This window comes from Mesoplodon mirus (genome assembly GCF_964341445.2).
Source record: "Mesoplodon mirus genome assembly, chromosome: X".
Classification (NCBI taxonomy): Eukaryota; Metazoa; Chordata; class Mammalia; order Artiodactyla; family Ziphiidae; genus Mesoplodon; species Mesoplodon mirus.
Window position 1 is genome coordinate 89,285,218 of NC_138981.1, and position 27,973 is coordinate 89,313,190.

Genomic DNA, 27,973 nt, shown 5'->3' on the forward strand with positions numbered 1-27,973 from the left:
ATCCCTGATTCGACACGTGGAGGGCAGGGCGGGGCGGGGAGGAGCCGGAGGCGCGGGCTGCGGCGGGCGGAGATTCAGTTCCTCCTCCGCGCCAGCAGGGGGCAAAGGGAGCGTCTTCCCGCCGCCTTTCCCCTTCTTGCGGGTGTCGGGCAGACTGCTGCAGTTGCGAGCAGGAGCGCAGTGGGCGGGCCGGGTGGCGGCGGCGGCGCTGCGCTGACTGGGTTGGGCCGGGTAGCGGCAGCGACGGCTGAGGTGGTTGCAGAGGCCGCTGAGGCGCTGACTGAGTGGCCGGCAGGCGCCTGTAGCCTCGAGCAGCCCCTTCGTGCCGCCCGGCATTCCCCGGGCAGCGGTGGGCCGCGGCGCGCAGCCTGCCAGGGATCTGCAGCGGGCACACCCCGGCGGCGGCGACAGCGGACAGGTTAGAGTGGGGGCAGGGACGGTCGCGGGAGCAGCCGGGGGTCGGAGAGGGAGCCCGAGCCAGGCCATCTCCAACCATGTCCGACGAAGCGTCAGCCACCACTTCGTACGAGAAGTTTCTAACCCCCGAGGAGCCCTTCCCGCTTCTGGGACCCCCTCGCGGGGTGGGCACCTGCCCGAGCGAGGAGCCGGGCTGCCTGGACATCAGCGACTTCGGCTGCCAGCTCTCGTCTTGCCATCGCACGGATCCGCTCCACCGCTTCCACACCAACAGGTACAAACCTCCGCTGAGGGCAGGGGCAGACTGCCCACACCTCTGCCTCCAGCCGGAGAACGCCAGGTTCCCCCCATTCTGGCCCTCCGCCTCGGGTCTGCGTTTCCAGTCGCCCCCTCCCCCACCTTCCTCCGCCCAGCGCTCATTCCCGGGCTCCTTCCCTCTTCCCCTCCCTATTTCACCCCTGTCCTCCGATTTTCCTTTTGGCCGGCATTTTACTCTCTCTCTTTTCCCCCATTCATCTTCTGACCCAGCGACTCCTCCCTTCCCCCTCCCGCCTCATCTGTACCCTGCGAATCCCAAACCCCAACCCTTGATTCTTAGATGCTTCCCTGTTTTCATCCACCCTCAAAAGTTTAACCCCTTCCATTTCCGGTACAATCCAATCCTCCATAGAGAGGATTTCGGATGGCTCAAAATCAAAAGTCGATCTTTTTGAAAGGTGGCACTTTAAAAGCTAGAATCTTCCTTTTCCCAATTTTTAACCTGTCTCGTAGCCCTATTTTCACCCCCCAACCCCCCGTTTCTTTAGTGAAGCTTTGGGAAACCAGGCGATTCTTTTTTTTTTTTCTTTGCTCTATGAACTCTTTGCCCTAGCGCTTTAGGCCCTGACAAAATGTATAAGCTTAAATCTGGAAGATTCCTTCCTGAAGCACATCCTTTGGTTTGCTCCCCCAGTGGAAAGATGCAGCGAAGCTTAGGATGGGCTTGCTTATACAAATTTATTCAGAGGGTGCATCCCCTAACTGGTTTTATTGGAAGGTAGAGTGTTCTGGAGAATTCTCTCATGCAGGCATTTGTGTTATATCAAATGTGGGGGATTTGAAGATGTTTTACACATACCCCAACCTATAACATAGGTGCATATTATATGTATATGTGTGTATACACCACACACAGAGGCCTGGCGGGGTGGAGAACAAGGGAGGAGGGAGAGAGAGAGGGATTCAGCTATGGAAAATACTGGAGTTGAATTAAGGAGTCTAGTTCTGATTTCTCGTCCACTTTACAATATGAATACGAACAAATCCTTCCTTTTGCATGCTCCTCCCCAACCCCTTAAATCAATCTACAGAGTTACTAACCTTCTACCAAGTACAAGGAATATATAAAATATGATTCTTACCTAAAAGAAAGGTATAGTCTGGAAGCAAGGTGTTACAATTAAATAATCATACAGAACATCGCTATAACACATGTGAAAGGAAAATGGTAGTAAACTTGTTACAACTGTTCCAAATCCTCATTGCAAAAATGAGGAAACTGAGGCCCAGAGAGAAAAGACTGTGTTCAAGTTAATAAAACCGAGTCAGGCAAAGCCAGGATTACTCCTTCGGAGCCAGTGATGAAACTTGGAACAGAACTAAGGGCTCCAGTGTTATAAATGGTTGTTATGGTTTCTTAGACTAACTCACAGAAACCCATGATGTGACTATAGCATGAATGTAACATATTTATGAAATTAAGTGTGCTTAGAATTGTTTGCATTGGAAAATAAGGTAAAATAATACTTGTGCACATATTTGATATTTTAAGTTTTGCAGCACTGGAATAAATCATATACACAGGAATGTTAAATGATCTCAGAATTAGCCTGCTCTGATGATGAGGGCAAGGGAGTGGGGACAGAGGCTGAGGGTAAGTGCTGCCAAAATGTGTGGGGGTGATGGGGAGTGTAGCATGGTGAATAATACATTTCTTACAGCTTGTTCTGTTCTTTCTCCTCCTCCCCATTTTTTCCTTGTGTTTTTCTATCCCTTGTCTTACAGACCTTGGTAGAGTCAAGGTTGTTTTCCAGCATGAGGTGGTGAAGATAGAGGGGGAGGTTCTTGTTCAGCCCCAGTTTTCCCAAGTCAAGCATTTTTCTAGTTACTGCCTGCTTTTTTAAACCCCCCCTCTCCTACCCTACTTGTCACAAGGCTTGGAATGGTAGCAGGAATGTATCTTGCTCTGTACCCTCCTCAGCGGAGATAAGGGGAAGCAGAATTAGCAATTCTTACAGCAGGTGATGTTTCTGCCCTAGGCTACCTTGCTTTTTAAATCTTTTCTCCTTCTGGAACGTTCTGCCTTCTTACCCGCTCCTCAGGATGGCGTTTGAGAGGACCATATGCTTCCAGTCATTTCTTTTCAGGGAGAAGAAAAAAGCTAAATCATGTATGTGGGCAAAGTTTAGTTTAGGGAGTTCTTTTATTTTGGAGTTGTATGGGTCACAGCACATTCACCAATTCAAGCAACAATCCAAAACAGAAATCAGATCTGAATAGTTGAGTTCTGATATTGAGCCTTGGGTTTAATCATTATAAAACAAGTTTCATTGAAAATAGAAAGCTTGTCAGTGGGTAGGTACTTGATTTGCCTCTATTTTGCTTCTTCCTTGTTACCTGATAACAAAACTATGGAGATTGTTTAAATAATGCTGTTGATAAGGGCCTTATGATGATGATGATTTTGTGTCTGCTCATTTACTGGACTCTGGGGTATCTATGCAGTCTTCATTAATCAAGAGAGTCAAGGCACTATTACTTATGATTCCTAAGTTTGAATGTTTGTTGCACTTAGAGTCACCTGTGACTTAGATTGGTGTGTCACTGGTCTAGGTTCAGTGGAAAATAAATTACACGAACATAGACAGCTTCCTGAGAATTCACTTTTCTAGGAGTATCTTTTAGGATTTTATGACCAAGTTGGGTTTGTCTAGAATTTGGGGGGAATAAAATAAACTTCAGTAAGCCAAAAACACTTAAAAACTTATTTCATTTTTAATTGAAATATCAATATGGAATATATATATAGTTTTAAGGCTTTTTTTTTTTTAGTTTGAGGGACAGGATTTTTCTGGTGTAATTGTGGGTTTTCTCTTAGCATTTGTCCACGGTAACTTCCACTGTCAGCAAAAAAGGATATCATTTAGCAAATTGAAAAAAAATATAATGATATTGGTAGGTCCTATAATTAAGTTGCGAGATGAAGGAGGTTAATATGAACTAATCAGTGTGTTATTTTCTTCCTCTTTCAGGAGTACATCAGTACTTTGACATTGAACAATTGTGAAAAGCATGTGGGAGGACAGTGCCTCATTTTTGTATACCCTATTGGCAGGATACAAAATGAACTACGTATTGTATAAAGCAGTTACTCAGTTCTGTGATTTCAGAGCCCCATTTTCAATCATCATTAACTAGAAAAAGCCCAAGACTACCGTGTGCCTTTTGTTCTACCCACAGTTTTCCTGTCTTGTTAGAGAATTAGAGGTGCAGAAGAGTTGTGAGTTACAGGTGGTAGAACCATGTTTCATGAAGTGAGATATATTACAGAGGCAGGAGGAATTTGGTTTGGGGGCTTGTTGTGACAAGTTGAGAATGGGGATCAGACTTTGGAGAACTATTTAGACTAGAAATGTAGATTTCTAGAACAGAGATTCCAGTAGTCTGATAGGAGTGGAACTGTGGGGTTACAGAGGCTGAGAGAATAGAAGACACTTTTCAATAAATTTAGCAGGGAAAGGAAGGAGAGATATGGTAATTTGAAAAAAAAAAGTGAAGGCTTCTTCATTTGATTTTTGCCTTGTTTATTTATTTATTTTCCAAGAACAGATATTTTAGCTCCTTAGAAGCAACCCACAGGAAAGAGAGAAATTGAAAATACAAGAGCAGGTGGGATGACAGGAGATGGATGGGATTAACTCTGAAGGCCAAATGGAAGAATTAGCCTTAGAAATGACATGGAATGTTGTTTACTTCCCAGACTGTAGAGTGGGTAGGAGGGATGGGTAAGGATCCCAAGACAATGGAGGTCGCTGGGAGGAGAGTTGGAAATTTGAATGAGTAAAGTAGGGGGGTTGTGTCATCTGCTCTAACTTGGGACCTTGATGGCCTGTTGGGCTCCAGAGGAGTAGCAGAAGTCAGGGTGGCTGTATGGGGATTCTGGCAGGGAGTCAGTGATGAATACAAAGAGGATTGTTAACTGAGAATAAATGGCATGGATTTGGAATGACTTTCATCAACTTGACAGTAGGACTGTATTCCACAGTGCTCATTGGCTGGATTCTTATCCTGAGAGGTAATAGGTCTACCTGAGAGAGAAAGGGCTGCAGAAGAATGTATGTGGTACACATGCTTTTCTTAATTTTAGAAAAATACCACTGAAAGCCCTTCATCTGTGTATTCTTGCTGAAAAGCCTTGCAGGTAAATGTTCTTGGCTTTTTATTTTTAATTAAAATTTGGGCAGCAAGCCTAGTTATTGAGTTAAACCCCATTTCATGGATTCTTTTCAACATTTCTTTTAAAATATGGAGAAAGTCTCCTTTGTGAATAATTGCATGGTTATAGCGAGGATCTTAGTGTTAGGTAGTTTTCTCTTAGTGGAATAAGATGTAAGGGCTTTGTAAATTTGAAGAGTTCAGTGCTGAGCACACGTACACAGTGCTCTTCCATTACACATTTGAAACCAACAGAACAGTCTAAAAGCATCTCTTAAATTTCTATTATAAAAGTTCATTATAGAAAATTACGGGCATATACGAAACTATAAAGACCACTTATGATCCTTTTAACTAAAGATAACAGCTGTCAACATTTTGATGTTGTTACCTTTTTTTTTTTTTTTTGGCCGTGCCACATCGCTATCAGGATCTTCATTCCCTGACCAGGGATTAAACCCCCACCCCCGGAGTGGAAGCACCAAGTCCTAACCACTGGACCGCCAGGAAATTCCCTGTTGTTACTTTTAATGTTATTTCTTTGTACATACATAATTTTAAAAATCAGGATCCGGCTATATATATAATTTGTGACTAGGTTGTTTGCAGTTACATTTTATTTTCTTTTTCAATAAATAGCCTGAAAATATGATTTTTAATGATTTTTAAAACACCATTATTCAGATATAGATATATCATTTAATTATTCCCAATGTTTTAGAGGCATTTGTTTTTCCTTATTTTGCTATTATAATATTGTTTGGACATTTTTGTATATACATCTTTTTTTTCCAAAATTCTATTTGGGGAAAGGGATAGATTCTTAGCAAGGCAATTACTGAGTCCAAAGGAATGAACCTTTTTAAAGCTCTTTATACACTACCAAATTGCTTTTCAGAAAGATTATGCCAGTGCCAATTTAACATTCCCACCAACAGTGGATGAAAGTACTTCCTACTTGGTTTTTATTTACCTTGTCTTAAAATAATAAGAATAAGAATATTTGCATATTAGAAGATAATAGAATTTTTTAAAAACTCAAAGTACTATTTTTCTATTTTGTAAATGATTGTTTCAAGTATGAGACCGATTTCCTTGCCACTGTTAATTAAAAAAAAGAAAAGAACAAGGAGCTAAGGCTTCTAAGAATGCCCAGAACCTTGTAATATCTGTTATAAAGTTATAGATCTGGAAAACTGAGGAACATCCTGATTTTGCCCTAAGGTAAGAGCACAAAACCAAGCAAATTCCTGACTCCCTTGTCAGTGATCTAATGATTAGGTTATTAAATATGGCTTAGTTTTTAAAAAACAGTCAATATTACTCATGAAGGGAAACACATTTCTACTAAGTTTTCGAAGCTAAAAAGAAATTCTCATTAAAAACAATTATCTAACAGCTTTTCCTAGTACATGACACAGTGCTTTGGCACATTGAAGATGCTGACTAAATGTTTGTTGAGTGTGTGAAAGGACAGAACTTTCACTGTAATTGTCATTCACAGCTTTCTATTGCCTTATTGCATGACTGAGGCAATTTGGTTAATTCTACCAGGTTTGTTGATTTTTAAAAAAATGAGGATACTGCTTACCTAGCAAGCACGTGATAAAACTAGGTAATGTTACAAGGTATTCTAGGATTCTTAGGTGAATTTTAGGTTTTTGCCTATTTATAAAAGTTTGTTGACTTCTGCTTTTATATTACTGAGCTATAATAGTTTAGAGTGTGTGTGTGTTTCAGTGGTTTAAAATACTCTACCTTTAGTACAAAGGAAAAGGTGCCATAAAATTGCCAGGATGCCCAAATTTTGTAAATCAAGAACTTTGGAATTAAGATTAGCTATATAAAATAAGAGGGGAAGTTTAAAAACTGAATACACAATTCAGGAAAAAACTGGATTTAATGAAAGGTGAGAAACAATAATAGGTAATAACAAGCTTTTCTTCAGGAAGTCATTATTTTAATACCTTATTAGTATCAGATATACTAAATCATGTCTTAAGGGTTAATTTCCCTAGGCTACTGCCAAAGCAATGAAGATTATCTCATTAGTAATATAAAGCTAGTGGAAATTTATAAAAGAAAACAGATTTGTAGATTTCAAGATAAAAAAATTAAAAAAATGTATAACCCTGCAACAAATAATACAGACAAAATATTAATATCCTTAACATATAAAGAACTCTAACAAAATCAACAAGGAAAATATTAACACCTAGTAAAATGCTATAGCAAAATAGCTAATAATTATTTTTAATTTTTGCCTTGCCAGTAATCAAAGAAATAAAAATTGATATAAAAATGTTTTTCTCCTATCAGCTAGGTAAAATTTTTAAAAATGAAAATTTCGGTGCTGTTAAGGTTGTGGTGAAATGAGCACTTTTATGGACTGCTTTGGGGAGGGCAAATTAGTGCAACCTTTTCGGAAAAGGCACTTGGCTAACTATACTGTCACCCTTAGAAATGTTCATATTCTTTGACTCAGTAATTTCCTTTCAAATAATCTATGTTGAGAGATTATATATTTAGATAAATAATTATAAACAAAATGGTTTCATCTCAGTATTATTTGTAGTACCAAAAAAAGAATTGGAAACAGCCTAAGTACCTATTATTGAAGGAGTAATGTTAAATAAATTATGATACATTTAATAGGTAGACTATTATATAGGCATTAAAATGTTTTCAAGTAATATAGTTGGGTAAATGTTCAGTATATAATGTTAAGTGAATAAAAGTGGGATACTAATATCTATCTACACACACACACACACAATACTGGTTCTGTAAAAATATACATATTCATGTAGAAAAAAGTGCCAAAACATTATGGATCATTTATTGTTAGTGGAATTACTGGTAATTTTAATCTTATTCGTCACTCCTTTCTTGTTCCAACATCTTTGCAATGATCCTGTATATCATTGACATGTAAAAGTTATTTAAATATAAGAAACACTTTGAGCTTCTACCTGTGTACTTTGTTGGTGCTTTTCTCTGCTCTGCACTGGCTACTCTCTTCCTTTAATAATAATAGCTGCCATGTATTGAGCACATTTTATGTCTGCTGAGTGCTCTGTATGCATTCTCATATAATGTAAATAGTAACCGCATTTTAAAGATGATGACCCAGGCTTGGGGAGGATTTGTTTCGCTTCAGATCAAACAGCAGGCAAGTGACAGAGCAAGAATTTGAACTCAGTCCAGCTCCAATCAGACAGGTAGGAAAGTAGAGAATAGTGTAATGAACCCCATATACCCATCGTGCAGCTTCAACAATTACATATGGCAGTGTGCTTTATCTATACCCCTACTCATTCCTCAACCCCTTATAATTTTGAGACAAATCCCAGACAAATTCATTCATAAATATTTTAGTATGTATCTTTAAAAGATAAGAGCTCTTTTGAAAATAATCACAATATCATTATCATATCTAAAAATATGCTCATATTCCTCATAAATGTAATAATCGTATCCTATTTGTATCTTAAAATTGTGTGGATTCTGTAGTTTCTGTTGTGATTTCTTTTGTGTTGTTTTTAAGGTGGAATTTAACTTCCTGTGGAACAAGTGTGGCCAGCTCAGAATGCAGTGAGGAGCTGTTTTCATCAGTTTCTGTTGGAGATCAAGATGATTGCTATTCCCTATTAGATGATCAGGACTTCACGTCTTTTGATTTATTCCCTGAGGGGAGTGTCTGCAGTGATGTCTCTTCTTCTATTAGCACATACTGGGATTGGTCAGATAGTGAATTTGAATGGCAGGTAGGATTATTTTTCTTATATTGCCATCATTACTCCATAAGTAGAAGTATGAATTTCTGTTTCGGTATTTTCATCTCTACCTCAAAGTAAATTTCTCCAATGTTTATTCAGTCCTGGAGATTCTCTAACAGCATTAAGAATTAGAAGAAATATTTATCCTTTATTTTTGCTAACATTCCTTTTAGGCTTCTCACGCTACAGATACCTTTTGTATATTTTCATGTAATTTAATACTTGTATAATGTTCCTATTATTATATATCATTAGTACCTTTCTGTGCATTAATCCAAGCAAATTTTCTCTTTACTGATAAATGGCCTTCATGTCCTTATAGGCACAATACCTTTACATCAAGGTCACGTTATATATCTAATATCACAAACCACTACATAATACATAATTTTTTTCATTTTTATTAGGAATTTAATTTCTCATTTTGTATTCTCTTCATATGTAGAGATGTTTTTCACCTAAAAATGTTTTTTCTTCTGTGGCACATATACCACATAAAATGGCTTTGTGGCAAATTGCACTCATCATAAGGCAGCATTTCCAAACAGTCTTTCAGAAAATGTAGATCATGTTATGGCAACATCCATTTTCTGATTGTAAAACACAATAACGTTTGAAGAAGCTTTCCTTGCATACAGCAACTGTTATATTCAACAAATACTTGCATATCTACTATGTTTGAAAGCCATCTAAATACTTGAAGTTGTTTTCCAAAAGATGAATCAAACATTTTATTTCAAACAATTTTTTTTCTTTTTTTTTTTTTTTTTTTTTTCGGTACGCGGGCCTCCCTGTTGTGGCCTCTCCCGTTGCAGAGCATAGGCTCCAGTCGCGCAGGCTCAGCGGCCATGGCTCACGGGCCTAGCCGCTCCGCGGCATGTGGGATCTTCCCAGACCGGGACATGAGCCCATGTCCTCTGCATCGGCAGGCAGACTCTCAACCACTGCGCCACCAGGGAAGCCCTATTTCAAACATTTTTTATTAAAATATCAAATAATACCAAATAGCATAAAATTAAAAATAAGTCTCCAAGTCCCACTCTTCTGTGGTTACCACTGTTAAGAGCTTGTGCAGATACAAGTATGCTTGCACAGCGTTAAAAACACACAAAGGGACTTCCCTGGCGGTCCAGAGGTTAAGACTCTGCGCCTCTGCACTTCCACTGCAGGGGGCACAGGTTCGATCCCTGTTCGGGGAACTAAGATCCCGCATACTGCTCGGTGAGGGCACCCCCCACCAAAAAAAAAAAAAAAAGACACACAAAAATGGGATCATACTTCAGCCACTGTTTGGCCCTCTGCTTTTTTCAACTACCTGTACTATATTTCATTCTTTTTGATAACTGCATCATAATTTAATCAGTTCCCTAATAATGAATATTTAGGTTGGTTTCAGTTTTTTCATTATAAACAATGCTATACTGGAAATTAAGAGGTTTATAAAGAGGAAAATATAATCCACAGCCCCTTTATTTTTAAATTTTATTTTATTTCAAATGCTTCTATTTCATATACAGTTGTAAATATGATTTGGATAAAAATTTTAAAAATTGAGATAAAATATACCATTTTAATAATTCTAATATGTATAATTCAGAGATTTTTAATATATTCACAGTGTTGTGCAGCCATCACCACTATCTAATTCCAGGACATTTCTATCACTCCAAAAGAAACCAATGCCTGTTAATAGATAGTCCCAATTTCCCCCTGCCCCCATCACCTGGCAACCACTAATCTACTTTCTCTATGGATTTACCTATCTGGATATTTAATATAAATGTACTCATATAATATGTGGCCTTTTGTGTCTGAGGTCTTTGACTTAGCGTAATGTTTTCAAGTTCATCCATGTTATAGCATATAGTATTTCATTCCTGTCTTAAGTCAGCTCGAGCTGCTATAACAAATACCATAGACTGAGTGGCTTAAACAACAAACACTTATTTCTCACAGTTCTGGAGCCTGAAAGTCCGAGATCAGAATGCCATCATGGACAGGTTCTGGTGAGCACCCTCTTCCTGGTTTGCAGATGATTGCCTTTTGCTGTATCCTCACATAGAGGTGGGAGAGAGAGCTAGCTCTGGTCTCTTGGTCTTCTTACAAGGTCACCAATCCCATCACACAGGCTCCACCCTCATGACCTCGTATAAACCTAATTACCTCCCAAAGCCCCACCTCCAAATATCATCATGTTGGGGATTAGGACTTCAAGATATGGATTTGGGGGGTGACAAACATTTAGCCCATGACAGTTCCTTTTTATGGCTGAATATTCCATTTTATGGATACATAACATTCTGTTTATTCATTCATCAACTGATGGATTGTTTCCGCTTTGGGGCTATTATAAATAATACTGCTATGATCATTCAGGTACAAGTTTTTATATGGATGTATATTTTTAATTCTCATGGATATACACTGGAAGTTGCTGGCTCATGTGATAACTTTATGTTTAACTTTTTGGGGAACTGCCAAAATGTTTTCCAAAGTGGCTGTACCATTTTACATTTTCACTAGCAATACATGAAAGTTCCAGTTTCTCCACATCCTTTCTAACACTTGGTATGGTCTGTCCTTTTTATTATAGCCATCCTACTGTGTGTAAATTGGTATCTCATTGTGGTTTTGACTTGTATTTCCCTAATGGCTAATGATGATGAGCATCTTTTCATGTCTTATTGGCCATTTGTATATCTTCTTTGGGGAAAATGTCTATTCAGATCCTTTGCCCATTTTTAAATTGCATTGTCTTTTCTTGTTGAATTTTAAGAGTACTTTATATGTGATGGCTACTAGGCGCTTATCATATACATGATTTGCAAAAATACTTCCCATTCTGTAGGTTGTCTTTTCATTTAATATAGTGTCCTTTAATACACAAAAGTTTAAATTTTATAGAAGTCTAATTTATTTTTTCTTAGAGTTCTGTGCTTCTGATGTCATATTTTAAAAACCATTGCTTAATCCAAGGTCATGCAGATTTTTCATCTGTTTCCTTCTTAGAATTTTAGAGCTTTAGTTCCTACATTTAGATCTTTGATCCTTTTGAGTTACTTTTTATATACGGCATAAGGTAGGACTTCCAAATTCATTCTTTTGCATGTAGATATCCAGTTGTCCCAGCACCACTTGTTGAAAAGACTAATTTTTTCCTTATCTAATGGTCTTGGTACCCTTGTGGAAATTAATTGGTCATAGATGTTTATAGGTTTAGTTCTGGACTCTCGATTCTATTCCATTGATACATATATCTATCCTTATGCCAGCATATCCTTATCCTTATGTTTTGATTACTCTAGCTTTGTAATAAGGTTTGAAATCAAGAAGCGTGAGTTCTCCCACTTTGTTCTTCTTTATCAAAGTTTAGGATCAGGTTGTCCATTTCTGCAAAAAGGGAAGTTGGAATTTTGATAGGGATTTCATTGAATCTGTAGATCAATTTGGGGAATGTTACTGTCTTAACAGTATTATTAAATATTTCAATCCATGAACATGGGCTGGAATGTCTTTATTTAAGCCTTCTTTAATTTCTTTCAATGATGTTTTATAGTTTTCTGTGTTTAAGTCTTATAGTTCCTTGGTTCAGTTTATTCCTAAATATTTTATTCTTTTGATACAGTTGTAAATGAAATTGTTTTCTTAATTTCATTTTTTGGATTATTCATTGCTAGTGTATAGAAATACAGTTGAGTTTCGTATATTGATTTTGTATCCTGCAACTTTGCTGAACTTACGTATTAGCTTTAATAGTTCTCTTTTTCTGTGTGGATTCTCTAGGGTTTTTTATATTTAAGATCATGTCATCTGTGAATAGAGATGGTTTTCCTTCTTCCTTTCCAATCTGGATAGTTTTATTTTTCTTGCTTAATTGCCCTGACTAGATCTCCAGTACAGTGTTGAATAGAAGTGGCAAAAGCAGGCATCCGTGGTTTTTTTTCCTGATCTTAGGGGAGAAGCTTTCAGTCTTTCACCTTTGAGTATGTTAGCTGTAGGTTTTTCACAAATGTCCTTTATTATCATATTGAAGCATTTCCCTTTTATTCCTAGTTTGTTCAGTGTTTTTATCTGAAAGGGTGTTAGATTTTGTCAAACACTTTTTCTGTATCTGTTGAGATGATCATGCGGTTTCTTCATTCTGTTTGTTTGATGTACTACATTGATTTTTGTATGATGACTCACCCTTGCATTCCTAGGATTAATCCTAATTGGTCATGGTATATAATCCTTTTAATTTGCTGCTGGATTTGGTTTGCTAGTATTTTGTTGAGGATTTTGCATTGGTTTTCATAAGGAATATTGGTCTGTAGTTTTCCTTTCTTGTGATGTCTTTGTATCACTTTGGCCTCATAGAATGAGTTGGGCAGCGTTCCCTTTTCTTCTGGATAAGATACTATAATAAAATTCTCATTTAACATATAAACTTTTTCATGATCTGCAAATTATTCACTTAATGACTACATAATAGTCCTGGTACTCTAGTATGCCGGAACTTATGAAACCATTCCACTATTTACATCTGTTTCTGTTTTTTTTTCTATTATAGATAACACAGCAGTGAGCATCTTTGTGTGGGTACTTTTTTATTTTTCAGTGCCTAATTTTTAAAAAATTTTATTGAAGTATAGTTGATTTACAATGTTGTATTAATGTCTTATGTACAGCAAAGTGACTTGGTTATACACACACACACACACACACACACACACACACACATATATTCTTTTTCATATTCTTTTCCATTATGGTTTGTCACAGGATATTGAATATAGTTCCCTGTGCTATACAGTAGGACCTTGTTGTTTATCCATCCTATATATAATAGTTTGCCTCTGCTAATCCCAAGCTCCCATTCCTTCCCTTACCTACTTCCCAGTGCCTCATGTTTTTAAAGTGCACACTTTGTATTGAAAATAAGACCACAAGGATTCTTAACACAGTATAAGCAAATGGAGTTCTGATAATTCTGATAAATATTTTTTCTGCTTATTTCATGTGACTTAGAGTTATCATCCATAATGTTGCAAAATGGCAGGCGCTTTTTAATTTTAATTGCTGACTTCTTCACTAATTTTATGAGTAGAGTGGAAAACTATCCCCGACCACTCACTGTTAATGCACATGACTGACAACACTGAAACAAAAATAAGGCCTGCCTTAGTAATGTGTTTTCCACTTCTGAAATTGGAGTGTAGGTACTCTGTTACCATGGATATTTGCCGTTTAAATATGCTGGAAGGTTTAAAATGCTCTCTTGTCTTTGTGGGATCTCATAATCATGAACAGTAAATTACCCCAGAAGATAATTACAAATTATGTGTTAGGATTAATGTAGGCTAAAAATCGTTGACTGTAGTTTAAAAATTCGTATTACCTCTGTTGTGATTAAAATCTGCATCTGTTTAAATCTTTCTTTTAAACAGATGTTTCAGTTACTACTAAAGTAAATATAAATGATTCATAGATTCTCTGGGAAGAGAAATGCTAACTGCTTGATAAGGCAGGATTTTAACCTTAGAATGAAGTAGCATTTTAGCATTTGAAGTAGCATGAAAACATCTTGCCTTGCTGATAGTTTTCTTTGCTTGCAGTCCTTTTGCTATTAAAGATATATTTGACTAGTCTTAGAACTTGAGAAATTATTTTATTGTTGAGCGGGAAAGCATAGAAAATTTAAAGAGTGAGTAATTCAGCTGTCATGCTTGAAACCTAGAGGTACAATTTGTTATTGCACATCAGCTGTTAAAGAAATGAGCTTACTCATAAAATTTTGCTGCATACTGCAGAAAATATGGCAGAGGTTTGATTTAATTCTCCTTACTTGTCACAATTACTGATTCTAATATAGATATACCAAATATTGTTGTCCATGAAAAATACGAGATGAGAATTATTAAGCATTTTTATCCTGAAATATATTATCAATTATAAAATGGAAAATTGCTGGTCTAATGAATACACAGGAGCACATACAACTAATTCTCCTGTATATCTGCAGCTTTAATCCCCTATCTCCAATTGACTACTTGACACTTACAGTTGAATGACCTTATGATTTAATGCTAGCCCATTATCTGATGCGGAGTCCTTGATCAGTAATGCAACTTCCAATTACAGTGTTTCCATGGGGGAAAAAAAAGACTCTGCTTTGTGACATGTCTTACAGTGTATTGTAAAATGATTATTGTCATTTCAAAGGACACTTGTATTTGCTTTTCTCATTATCACTGCAAACTCTCTATATCCCAAATTGCATTCTTCTCTCATTCCAAACTACCTGCAGGGCAGGACAGCCTGACATAGTCGAAAGCACTGGACTTGTGTCCTTCTTTGGATGCTGCCACTAACCGTATGACCCTCCCTGGATATCATTTTTCCCTTATTTGTAAAATGAAGTGTAGGACTAGAAGATCTATATAACATTACTTCAGGTCTCTTGCCATAAAAAATGAGGTCTTTAAGGGTTATATGTTAACCAGGGTGGGTTGTATGACCGTGAAATGTTGCCAGTTTTCTTCTGGTCTCACATATGGCCATTTGACTATTATCCTTATCCATTCAGTTGTCAAATAGTCTTATAAATTGTATTTCATTTGAAAATTTCCCTATCTGCTCCCATTTTTCTTTCCATTTTTGCTTATCTTAGTCCAGGCCCAGATCACAAGAAAAGAGCTTCCTAATTCCAGTCTTTCCTCTATTTCGTCCCCATACTGCTTTTTAACTCATCTTCCCTCAAGACCAATTTCATCATTACTACTTCTACTTAGAAATGTTATTGGTCTACTTCTTCATATCATATAACAGCTCTAGTTCATTTGTTAAACTTTCATATCCCTAGCACTGATTTTCTGTTTTAATTATATTGGTCTCCTTAACCTTATCCTATGTTTTTTTCTTCCACCTATGGTTTTATTAACTTATTCTCCTTACCTGAATACCTTTTCCTTTTCCCCATGCTGTCATTCCAAGAGACTACCTTGTGAAATTTAACCCAGCCACTTTAGCAACATGAGGTATTCTCTGAGGGTTTATGCTCCTTTTTTAAAAGGGCTTAAAACCATGGCAAGGTATAGAAAAAGGGACATACTGCGATTTATTGAGTATCACCCATGTGCCAGAAATGTTACCTTTTGTAAATCTCTCAACAGTCCTTTGAGATGGATGACAGTAACCATAACTTACTGAAGACTCTGAAGCTCAAAGAAGGGAACTAACCTACACAAGATCACATGACTAGAGAGCAGTAGGGCTGGGATTTGATTTGAACTCTGGGATCTTTTAACCTCTCCCCAGAAAAAAATGGCCAAAGAACCATTAATTGCCTATCTTTTGCCACCCACCCCCCAACAAACATGTAAACAGAATTAAAGGCACAAATTAAAATGCTTAACATACAGTCTGGCACTTAGCAGATATAGGCTAAAGATGAATTCTTTTCTTAAGTTTTGAGAGTATAGATACTTGGAGAGTTCCTTTCTCTACCTAATTTATCAAAGGAGCTTGAAGTAGGGGAGGCCTTTCATCTGATAAGGAGCATCTCATTTTGTTTTGGGAACCCCAGGGAGATCTTTAACATAGTAATGTTGTGATTTGAAGTTTTTCAAAGGGAAAATAGCAAAATGTTGTACTGACGGTAAAGGCTGAAAAAGACATGGCCTTCATGTGTGCATTCAGCAATCATTCTTTCATTACACTGACTAGATAACATTTGGGCTAAGGGTGAACAAGCAGTGTTAGTTAATGAGATTTTAAAGGAAGTCATACAGATTGTTGGATGCCACTTATATGCTTAGATTCATCAATGACAGTCAAAGTGAAAATGTGCTTTTTAAGAGTAATAGTTAACTTGGATAACTTCATTCTAAACATCATGGTCACCTTGCATAGTGATCAACCCCCTTTTTGTGGCTTCACTCATTTCTTCTATGCAATTGACTCCCCAGTGCCTGCCCCCTTGTAGTTCTCTAAGCTTTAATCTTGTAGCTTCAACTCACGCCAGGTATTTCCATTGATGACTTGTCATCTCAGACATGCGTTTGTTATTTGCTATGTTTATATTACAGCACAAAAATTATATGTTTGTGCTATTGTATTATCTTTCCAAGTAGAATATAAAGTTCTTGTGTAAGGACCGTGACTTACACTCCTTTGGATTCCCTGTACCTATTACAGTGCTGTGGGTACAATAGGAGGCCAAACACATGTGAGTGCAGTAATCTGCATGGATAAAATGGCTTTTCTTTTTGGTAACTTCAAAAGCCTAGTAATCACCTAGAGTTCAGATATAATTGCAAAGTCTATAGAACCAAAACAACAAAAAGGTGCTGTTTTGTACATTATAAAAATGAAAACATTATTTTTGAAGATTGTTATGTACTCATTGTAGAAGAAAATATTTTATCTTTCTTAAAAATGACTTAAACACATTTATTCAAAATTAAATCCATTCTGACTTTTGGAGGTGATGGATATGTTTATTACCTTGATTGTGATGATGCTTTCATGGGTGTATGCATATGTCCAAAGTCATCAAATTGTATATATGAAATACGTACAGTTCTTTGTATATCAGTTATAGCTCAACAAAGCTGTTAAATAATTAAATCCATTCTAACTGATTTTTAATAGGCAGTATAAAATTATAGCACATATTTTTGCTGATTCGATTTTCTGTGTGTTAGGCTTGCTTGCTTTCTCCTTTGTCTACACGTTGTCTCTTGCCATTTTTTCCCCAATTTTTCTTTTATAATACTTCTGGTCTTTAAAGTATTTTTCTTTATATTAACAACATATTTTATATTAGTTTACTTGTCTCGAGGTTATGAATACAGACATGAGGACAAGGGCCATGATTTGTCTTTATATTGGCAGTATGTCTAGCACAGTGTCTGGCAAAGAGCCAGGTGGTGGCAGATCACTCAGGTCTCTTGAGATGGAGACTAGTGCTCCTTATTCATTATGCTGTGTGGGTCCTAGCCTACATTCACATTATGAATTTAAAACCTTAATGATGATTGACTCTTAAGTTAGCATTTTAACAAGCCTTGATTGTGATTTTAAGCTTTTGGAAAATATCTCTCATTGAATAAGTGACTGTATATACAAAGAGTATGTCGATGTTGCCGCTTTGTCTAAAATAGGAGTGGATCAGAGTTAATGTCTTCTGATTCTGTATTTGTCATTAGTCTTTTATTAAAGTCATTTTTAATCAATACAAAACATGTGGCATTTAAATTTTTTTTTTTAATTTTTCTTTCCCTGCCCCATTCTCCTTATTTTTATAAAGTTACCAGGCAGTGACATTGCCAGTGGGAGTGATGTACTTTCTGATGTCATACCCAGTATTCCAAGTTCACCTTGCCTGCTTCCTAAAAAGAAAAACAAGCACCGGAATTTAGATGAACTTCCTTGGAGTGCAATGACAAATGATGAACAGGTAGCGATCTCAACATTCTTAATTAAAAGCGTATATGTGGGGGACTTCCCTGGTGGTCCAGTGGTTAAGACTCCACGCTTCCAATGCAGGGGATGTGGGTTTGATCCCTGGTCAGGGAACTAAGATCCCACATGCCGCCTGATGTGGCCCAGAAAAAAAAAAAACACACACACATATGTGAAGCTTGATTTATTGCCTATTTAAAGCTACTGGATAAATGTGGATTGCTTAGTAAATATGAATTTGAGCTCTAACTAATTGTTTTGCAGGGAACAAATATAATATTAAGCACTTCTGATATTTAAAACATTAAAAATTACACACTAAAAGATCAGAGGTTTTGGCATTGATCTTGTTTATTGTAATTTTTCATCATATAGGTGGAATATATTGAGTATCTGAGTCGTAAAGTCAGTACTGAGATGGGTCTTCGGGAGCAACTTGATATTATTAAAATAATTGATCCTTCTGCTCAAATCTCCCCTACAGACAGTGAGTTTATTATTGAACTTAACTGTCTCACAGATGAAAAACTGAAGCAGGTATGTAAAGAAAATACAGATTGTACAGCTATTGAAAATACCATTGTTTTATAACATGTATACTTGTATAGTCATATGTAAATACATAAATAATTAAGGTCAAAATCACTGCTGTGAAATGTAATATTAGAACATGTGGTTTTAAGAGGTTTTATGTACATCTCACCTGGCTGTACCTTTCTGGGACTATGTGGATATAGAACCTGCTTTTTAGTTATGCAGGTTTTGAAACCTAATTTCACAATTTAAGGGGTGGTTATGCTAAAGTATAGATTTATTCTAACTCAGTTTACAGAAGACCAATTGACAGAATCAAAATATTGATTATTGAAAGCTGTACTTGAGTGAACATCTGAGCTGGGGGATTTGAATAGTCTTATGCAGTAATTGAGCCAGGCTAGGGTAAAACAATGAATTTTCCTTCTGCTATTCTTAGGTACACATTTCTGGTATCTTCTAAATATAGGCTTTACTTCTCTTTCTCTGATGCATAGCTGAATGAGTACTTATGTTCTACTTTTTATTTTTTTGCATTTATCATGATTTATGAAAATTTTCTCTCAGTATTTCTCTCAACAGACATACTATAATTTTCTACATTCCAGCCCATTTTTCATTAGTATGGTAAATTGATGCCTTGCATTTGAAGACAGGTACAGTGGGCCCCTAGCTAAGATCTAAGAAACACTCTAATCTTAGATATAATCAGCAGCTTACTTAAATCATCTTAAGGTGCAACCCTTAAAAAATGCCTACTCTTATGCATTTTATTTTATTGTTAGTTTCTATTTCTGAGTGTTATTCTCAGGATTCTTAGGATTATACTAAGTTCTAGAGGCTAGTAGCCTTCCATTTACTGATTATATTTTATATACTTTAAACAATCTAACTTCATAATATGTATTCTAGAATTTTGAAAACTATCAATTTTTCTGGTACTTGTTTCTACATTTAGAGATTGCTTTTGTCTTTATATTCTACCTATGTGCATGTGTAGCACTTTTGACAGTTTTAAGTACAATATTCTTCTTTTCTCCATTATTTTGAAGGCAGAATGTCGAGGAACAGCAGTAACCAGTTTTTGTCTGTCTCTTCCAAGGTCAGAAACTACATCAAGGAGCATAGCCCTCGCCTACGGCCTGCAAGAGAGGCCTGGAAGAGAAGCAACTTTAGTTGCGCAAGCACCAGTGGAGTGAGCGGTGCCAGTGCCAGTGCCAGCAGCAGCAGTGCCAGCATGGTCAGTTCTGCAAGCAGCAGTGGGTCCAGTGTTGGAAACTCTGCTTCAAACTCCAGTGCCAACATGAGTCGAGCACACAGTGACAGCAACTTGTCTGCAAGTGCAGCAGAGCGGATTCGGGATTCAAAAGTAAAACGTCTAATCAATACAAAACTTTACCTTTCAATATTAACATTAGTATTCCTTCATATAAATTTCTTGAAGAGTTATAATTATCCTGCTGTATAGATGCCTGTGGGTTTTGGTTTTAATTGAACAAGCAGGATTCTCTCCTATTGATCAAAGCCCTCTAGGCTGAGTGCTTTGAAATGCTGTTTTGACCCACAGCCATATTACCTTCAATTTTATCTGATTTTTATGTCTGTTTTAAGTAAGGTAAATTGATGGAAATAATGAGTGAGTCTCAAGATTGCAATACTGACTGCAGCTTACTACTAAGCGGATCTTACTATGTTGCTGATGTTGCTGTCTATTAGCTCCTAAAAATGTTCTCTTTGTTTTTTGTGTGTGTTAAATGTTTTCTTAATGTTTTAATCTTGAATGTTTCTTCTTAGCTCTTTTTAAAATGTAATAATGCTTCCTCTAATTTCTGTCTACCCTTCTGACAGTTGAAAAAATTCTGTATAATATTATTGGGCACATAAATAAGTTTAAATGTATATAGGATGGTTCTGTGATGCTTAGCAGGGGAGTTCGGTTCCTTGCAGTGGCGACAGTCTGGAGCCAACTTATGGATGATAAGGGTTTCTCTATAACTCTTTGGGAACCCAGTGGTGACAAGGATACACAGTGATTCCTTCCCTGGTTCTTACCAAAGTAGCAGAAACATAGCCAGCTTTGTTGGTTGCCATGGGTTTCCTTTGGATATGTGGTCATTCCTTTTTGGCATCAGTTTACCAGTGACAAGGAATAGAGTACCCACTGGGTTTCTAAAGGACTTTTAAGATGGTATTTGCTTAATATGAAAAAGACATGGTTCTTTCCCAGCCATTGTAAAATTGCTAGTGCTTTTGGATGAAAGGCACCTTAAAAGCCTAAGCATTAGAGATTTTGACAATGTTCTCTATATTTGTATTCAGTATTGTTCACTACATGTTTCCTCTGCACTGACACCAGTGTGCCTTAATTTGATATAAAAAAGTCTTAGAAATGATTGGTTGTCCATAACTAGTCAAATGATCAAGTTTCAACCCTTCCTTATAAGAAGATTCACTGGTCAAATACCACTGAAATAGAATCTTGAAGAATCGTTTTCATGTCTAAGCTAATGGCTCACTTACTGGAACCAGGATTGTACTGCAGAGGAATTTGAACATCTCTAATCAGAAAATACAGAATTTGATCCATAAAATACTCTGGGGTAGATAGGCCAGAACTGAACCTCACTGATTTAGAATTTTTTATTTTGACAGAAGCGATCCAAGCAGCGGAAGTTACAGCAGAAGGCCTTACGCAAGAGGCAGCTGAAAGAGCAGAGGCAGGCTCGGAAGGAGAGGCTCAGTGGGCTATTCCTTAATGAAGAAGTGCTGTCCTTGAAAGTGACTGAGGAAGACCACGAAGCAGATGTAGATGTTTTGATGTAATAAGGGTGAATTTATCAGCGTTCTTTCTGAGCATTATTCTATCCTTATTTGTTTACATGCATCTTGACCAAACTTTTGTTGGTTAGGGCTGTGCTGATGTACTATTCATAATTTAGGTCTGTGGTTCTCAGCAGGTGGTCCTCAGACCAGCAGCTTCAGCATCAGCTGAGAAGTTATTAGAAATGCATACTCTTGGGCCCCACCCCAGACCTAGTGAATCAGAAGTGCTGTGGGAGGGGCCTAGCGTTGTGTTTTAACAGGCACCAGGTTATTCTGCCACACACTCTAGTTTTAAGAACCACTGATTTAGTAAATGTTTTGACTATTTAAACTTCAGGGTGGTTAAGTGGGCTTTTTCAAAGACTAGTACTTTTACAGTTTAGAAGACTTTAAGGTACTGCTGACAAATAGTTTATTATGTCAGTATACATATGTAGAGATCATAATTCAGTTTCCTTCTTAATGTTAAGACTTCTTAGTTTAGTTTTTCTAAAGGGCCATAGCATAATACTCAATTCCTAGTGGACATCTTTTTTCCAGGTTGGGGTAGGGTGTGGATTGCTGTTTACAATAGTGCCTTCATTAGGTTTAGTTCTATCTGTTTTCATTAATTATTAACTCAAAGGTGTAAAAACAGGCCCTGATATCTTTCATTAGGTTTGTTTTTGTTCTTCACTTTATGTAAATTCAGAATCCTTTCTGCAAGTGATGACTACTGAGAAAATAATGTTACTAGTGGCTGAATTTTAGACATGATGCTATGTTGATTAATATTCAAAAGGAGAAATCAATTAAACAAAACAACCAATTCTACTTTTCCACTGCTTTTTGAAATTTTAGGCTGTGAAACTGCCTTAAAGGCAGAAAATATCTCTTATCAAGGTCTTTTGTAGCTCTTTTTATTTTCAGCACAGCTCTAATTTTTAAATATTTGGTGTAACAGCTTCTGGCATGTGAACAGGTTAATGTTCAAAATTAACTAAAGAAAACCCTTACAGTTCTGCTAAACTCTATAAATCGCTAGAAATACACTGAGCAGTGAGATATAAAAAAAAACTTAGCTTCTTGGCTACTAATAGAAATCTAATTTTAAATGTGAAATCATAGAGTCTCTTTAAATGTTTTCATGGAGAGTTTGTTATGAACATTAGAAGTAGTGTGATTCCTTTTATTTTTCCACACATCTTTAAACATTCACGTGGGTTAAAAAAAAGGAAACTGATACTACTGACAATCAAGCTGCTTTCTGACTTTCATAATTTTCTTTTTGTTGTGGAAACTTGGGAGGTAATCATAATTTTGTAGGAGGAGTTGTAATCAATACTTTTTTTTTTTTTTGCCGTATGCGGGCCTCTCACTGTTGTGGCCTCTCCCGTTGCGGAGCACAGGCTCCGGACGCGCAGGCTCAGCAGCCATGGCTCACGGGCCTAGCCTCTCCGTGGCATGTGGGATCTTCCCAGACCGGGGCACGAACCCGTGTCCCCTGCATCCGCAGGCGGACTATCAACCACTGCACCACCAGGGAAGCCCTAATCAATACTTTTTTAAACTCTAGAGTCAGCGGTTGATAGATTTCTACTTTTTTTTATTGTATCATATCAAGTAACCTGTTAAAAAGATTAACAACTTAGATTCTTAATTCTCAGTTGATAGAAAGGCTTAGCCTTTTCTTACAGTCATGTGTTTTGAAATTTTGATTTTATTTTAGTTCCTCAAAGGTTAAAGAATTGAAACTGAGGAAAAAAATTGATATATTGCAGCTTTGCTGAGGACTGTGGTATGGTTGTAACATTTCGAAGACTACTAAATTCATACTTTAAATTTTTACTAAAATAAAAGTATATACGTGTATATGGTTATCAGTTGGAGTAGTCCTTCTGACTTTCCTCTTACCCCCTCCCTCTTTGTGCTTCTAACTAGCTTAGAGGGCCCAAAGAGAGCTTGGGGATAGATCCCAGAATATTCTGAGGAAGACAGAAAGGGTCCACCTCGTTGTTTTCCCTTCCAAATATATGAAGAGTAAATGGAGAGAAGAGCAAATACAGGTGATTTCTCTACCTGCTCTTAGCAAAAGCAAAATTCCAGGGAATGATTGCCTGTTCTCTTTACCTACTCTTCAAGGAAAACAGGCTACTTTTGGAAATCATAGAGCAGCATTTATCTATTAAATACTTGGAAACAGTTTACTTGACAGTGACCAGTAAAAGAAAATCCTAATAAGACCAATTCCTCTACTCTCCCAACAATCACATAGTCTTATTACCCTAGATTTAACTTAAGTCACTATTAAACAAGTTTACCAAAGCACCACAGAGCCAATTTTTAAAGTTTATAAAGGTTTGAGTGTTTATAGTAAAGTGCGCCATGAAATTTTGTGTAAACTGGATGCGCTGTTTTTACGGTACCATAAATTAGAGGTAGCTCATTAAGTTGTCTTGGAAGAGACTGAAAGAATGAAAAGAAAAGAAATTAAGCAACTTGGGTTTGCTTATGATCGAAGAGGGAGATTAAAAAGTTTTTCTCTACCTACCCCCCCCCAAATAAACAGCAGAAAAAGACAGAAAATTCTCGTCTTTGTTAATGTGCTATACTTTTTTTTTTTGGTTTTATTGCCTCTTGTAGGTAATTCAAGTTTGAATTATTTCTTTCTTGGAATAAGTAATAAATTCAGTCTGGTCTCTTTCTGAGTTCAACTGAAAACAAATCCAACTCAATATTTCTTTCTTTTTAAATATAAACCCCAACTAACCAATTAATAAAAATGTGAGATTTATTTGCTCCAGTGTCAGTTCTCATCTGTAGAGAGTTGATGTCGGAGCAAATAAGTCTTTCCTTTTAAAAATAAGCCTTCTTAACTGAGGGCATGATAAAAAATAAGCCTTGTTAACTAAGGGCATGATAAAGTCACATCAGATTTATCCAGAAACATTTTATTAGAGATCTTTTATGTATGTCAATTATATCTCAACAAAACTGGAAAAAAAAAGATTTCATAGAATCCTGTCAGTCCCTACCACAGCTTTTAAAAGTGTGAACCTTGAGTTTAAACAAAATGGCATGTCTTTTTCCACAGTTTTGCAACGGAGTTAAAGTAAGGCAATGTAGTATAATGTATAGTGGAGTATAAAGGGCTAATTCATTCTATCCCAAGAAGAACTTAGAGTAAAATAACTTTTTTTTCTTGAGACTTGTCTCATTTTTAGTTAGGTGTGTTGGCAGTTTTGTCCGTTTCGTCAGTCCTTTGGGTTAACTAGATATTGCTGAATTAATCCCAGAAACTGACTTGTAATTCGATGACTCCATGAATTGGGTGGACATTTCATTTTATTTAGCTCTTAAAAGTGCTAAAACCCCTCATGAAGGAAAAATTTCAAGAAACTATTGTATAAAGGTATCCAGATTCTGATGAGCTTTAAAAATTGTGAAATTGATCAAATGTCTTCATATTTAAGCCAAAAATGTTAGTACATGAAAAATATAGAAGTCTTGTTCCCAGGATTCTCTAGCAGAATATTTTGTTTGTGGCTTACTCTATATAGCCTCATGTGCCTTAAAGGTGAACTCTGTACTTTTCATCAATATCAGGCTTTTCCAAACTCAAAAGTAATCTAAATGTTGTAATTCGTTTTGTAAAATGCCCATGCTGTTGGATATCAGTAAGCAAAGGCATTAAATCGAGCTATGTAATCAATGATAAGAGTGTATAACAAAACAAAAACCTTCAGATCTCAAGTTTCGTTTGCATAACTTGATTTTTGGCCCAGCTAGGTCATGGAAGAACATCGAAGTCAACTAAAGTATAGCTTAACGTATTCTTTTATTTTTTCCCCTGAAAAAAGTCATAAACCAGAACACTTTTTTTTTTTTTTTGGCTACGCTGTGTGGCTTGCGGGATCTTAGTTCCCCGACCAGGGATTGAACCCGGGCCCTCGGCAGTGGAAGTGCAGAGTCCTAACCACCGGACTGCCAGTGAATTCCCGAGAATACTTTTTAAAACCAGATAACTCTGGAAAGATAATTTTCAAGGCAAAAGTACTTTCAAGAACAGAGATTATATAGCAAGTTGATTCTCTTGTTAACTTTAGGGATTCTTTGTATTCATTCATGTAATAGCTGAACATTCCTTTTCCCTTTAACAAATTACCTTTTAGCACTTCTATCTAGAAGAAAAAACATTTGCTTAGAATTGGGAGGGGGTTACTTAAAGTCAGTATATAGTATGAGATGGTTGATAGGAAAATTTCCAGTTACATTCAAATACTAGTAGTGATGTTGATTACACTGACATTCAACATGTCTAAAGTTAGAGGTAAATTTAATCCTTAAAAGGACTATTAGGTAGAAAATAAGTATTTGTATACACATGTACTGTGGTAACTTTGGATTCATTTTAAGTCTGACAGAGTAAGATAAGTTTTATCTTTACAGTGAAATTATGCTAAGTGGCAGGAGGTATCTGAGAGATATTTAGACCTAGGCATCCCTGTCAGTATCTGGAACATAGCTCCTTAGAAATGCTTAATTCTTATTTCTTTGGAAAATAACTTACTTATTTACTTATTCCAAAAGGCTTAGAAGGAACTATGAAAATTCCTCTAGGTTAACTGGCTATTAAGAGTAAGAAGTCAACTATACTTTGATAAAAATTTATTTTAAGGATAAAAAAGAGTAAGGAGGTTGCATGGTATAACTGAGTTGACTCACTAAAATTTTATTTTCATATTTTTTCTAATATTAAAATTATTTGTTTTCAGCCCCCCTTCACAATTATATTTTAAATTAAGGTTATTAATGTTTTAACCTAGATCACATAATGGTAAATTAATTTTAATTAGATATTCATACTGAACTTGGAGGAACTGATTTGGTCATCTCTGATTTCAATATGTAATACTTTTTATTGTTAAATTTCTTTGTTACATCTTTGTGGTCAGTGGAACCTGTGGAAATCTGTGTTCTTTTTTTGTGGTGAGGGATAGGGGTAGAAAAGAGGAGAGTTGTTCTAATTATACATATGCATTTTGACTATATAAAGGTAGATGTAGAATTAATATGTATAAATGACAAGTTAACACTTACCTATTCTGAATTGTTCTAAGGAACAGTGGCCTGAAGCCATGGCTTGTTTTGTGGAGCTGCTTGCTCTTTAATAGTAGCTGACCAATGGGATTTAAGTTGAGACTTTGGGGTTAGGTTATCAAGCTGAGGCTTTTAGGAATGGAGCAGACCATGTCTGTTCCTATAGTGGATCAATTTCATTTCTCCTTTGAGTACTCTAATTTAGATATAGGTATTATCCATTCTAAATCTTTGTGTTGGGAGTTTTATAGAACTGTTTTCAAAAGCTATTAAGGATAAACACAAGTATATGTAAAACATTTCACAGACGGTTAAAATTTTCAATTTTTTGTTTTAGTTTCAAAGGTTAGTTATGTAGCATCAATATCATAACCAAAGCAAGTAGGAAGTTGACTGGTTTGGAGAATCTTCAAGTAGTCTTAAATACTGTAATGTATCAGGTTGTTAACCAGGATTTTTTCCTGTATTTCTGCTAAATGTATTACTATATTAATGCACTTTTGTATATATAACTGTCTTCTGTACATTCTGTACTTACTACAGTGTATATAAAAGCTGTTTTTCCTGAAGCTGTGAGGGAAAAGCAATAGCTGTAATACAAGTCATTTCTATTTTGAGTTTCTTCTTGTACTTGAAAGTAGTAGTTCAGTAGTTAAATCTAAATGAGTATATATGGTTGTAATTAAAATGGCAATGTGGCAGAGCTGTCTTTTGAAACTGATTATCAGAATGAAAAGTGTTTTGGTTATTAAGAACTCTTGTAATATTTTAAACTGTCTCTTTTGATGTACCATGAATTCTTACAAACCCACTGCTGCTTACTACTTTATACTTCTGATTCTACTCCTTTTCATGTCTCATCCCAGAACATTTATCAACAGAGAAGAACTTCTCTCTTTTCTTTTGCTCGTGGTTTGGTTAAGGCTCCATAAACTTTTGTTTTGTGAAAGCTCCAATTTCCCAAATGTCAATTGGCAAATCATTTTTTTTCCTGGAAAGATCAGATTTCTGGAGAGATTAGCATTCATAGTAAGTGAAAATTAGGTCTAACATTGTTTACAAAAAAACCAGATCTATTTTCCTTATATATTGTTCTAGAGTCTTTTTAAGTTTTAATTATGTAAATGTCTGTGAGCAGTTTTATGTATAGGTATAGAAGCAGTTCAGCTTTTCAGCAGCAACTTTATCTCCTGCCGCTAGAGGGAGGCCTGTGGTTGCTCTCTCCTTCGGAAAATGTCTTAGCTGCTTTTCTTTTGTTTTTAATTTCAGAGGTTGGAATCGACCTCATGCTCAAAATTCCTCTTGTGATATTAAATGCTTTGATTTGTTAGTCAAAGGTAAGTTAATTGAGCCTGTTTAATAAAGCCAATATTATTCATGCTTTTCTGTAATCTTCAATTTTTAATAAATGAGTTAGATATTAA

General features: G+C 36.4%; 1 protein-coding gene across 1 annotated transcript; it reads left to right on the forward strand.

Moving 5' to 3' along the window:
* The first annotated feature begins 195 nt into the window (after positions 1–195).
* Positions 196–27,973, forward strand: FAM199X (family with sequence similarity 199, X-linked). The gene is made up of 6 exons (XM_082609752.1): positions 196–691; positions 8,438–8,657; positions 17,959–18,108; positions 18,489–18,650; positions 19,750–20,016; positions 21,300–27,973. Exons 1-6 carry the CDS (start codon positions 495–497, stop codon positions 21,468–21,470), a joined length of 1,167 nt encoding a protein of 388 aa, XP_082465878.1. The 5' UTR covers positions 196–494; the 3' UTR covers positions 21,471–27,973.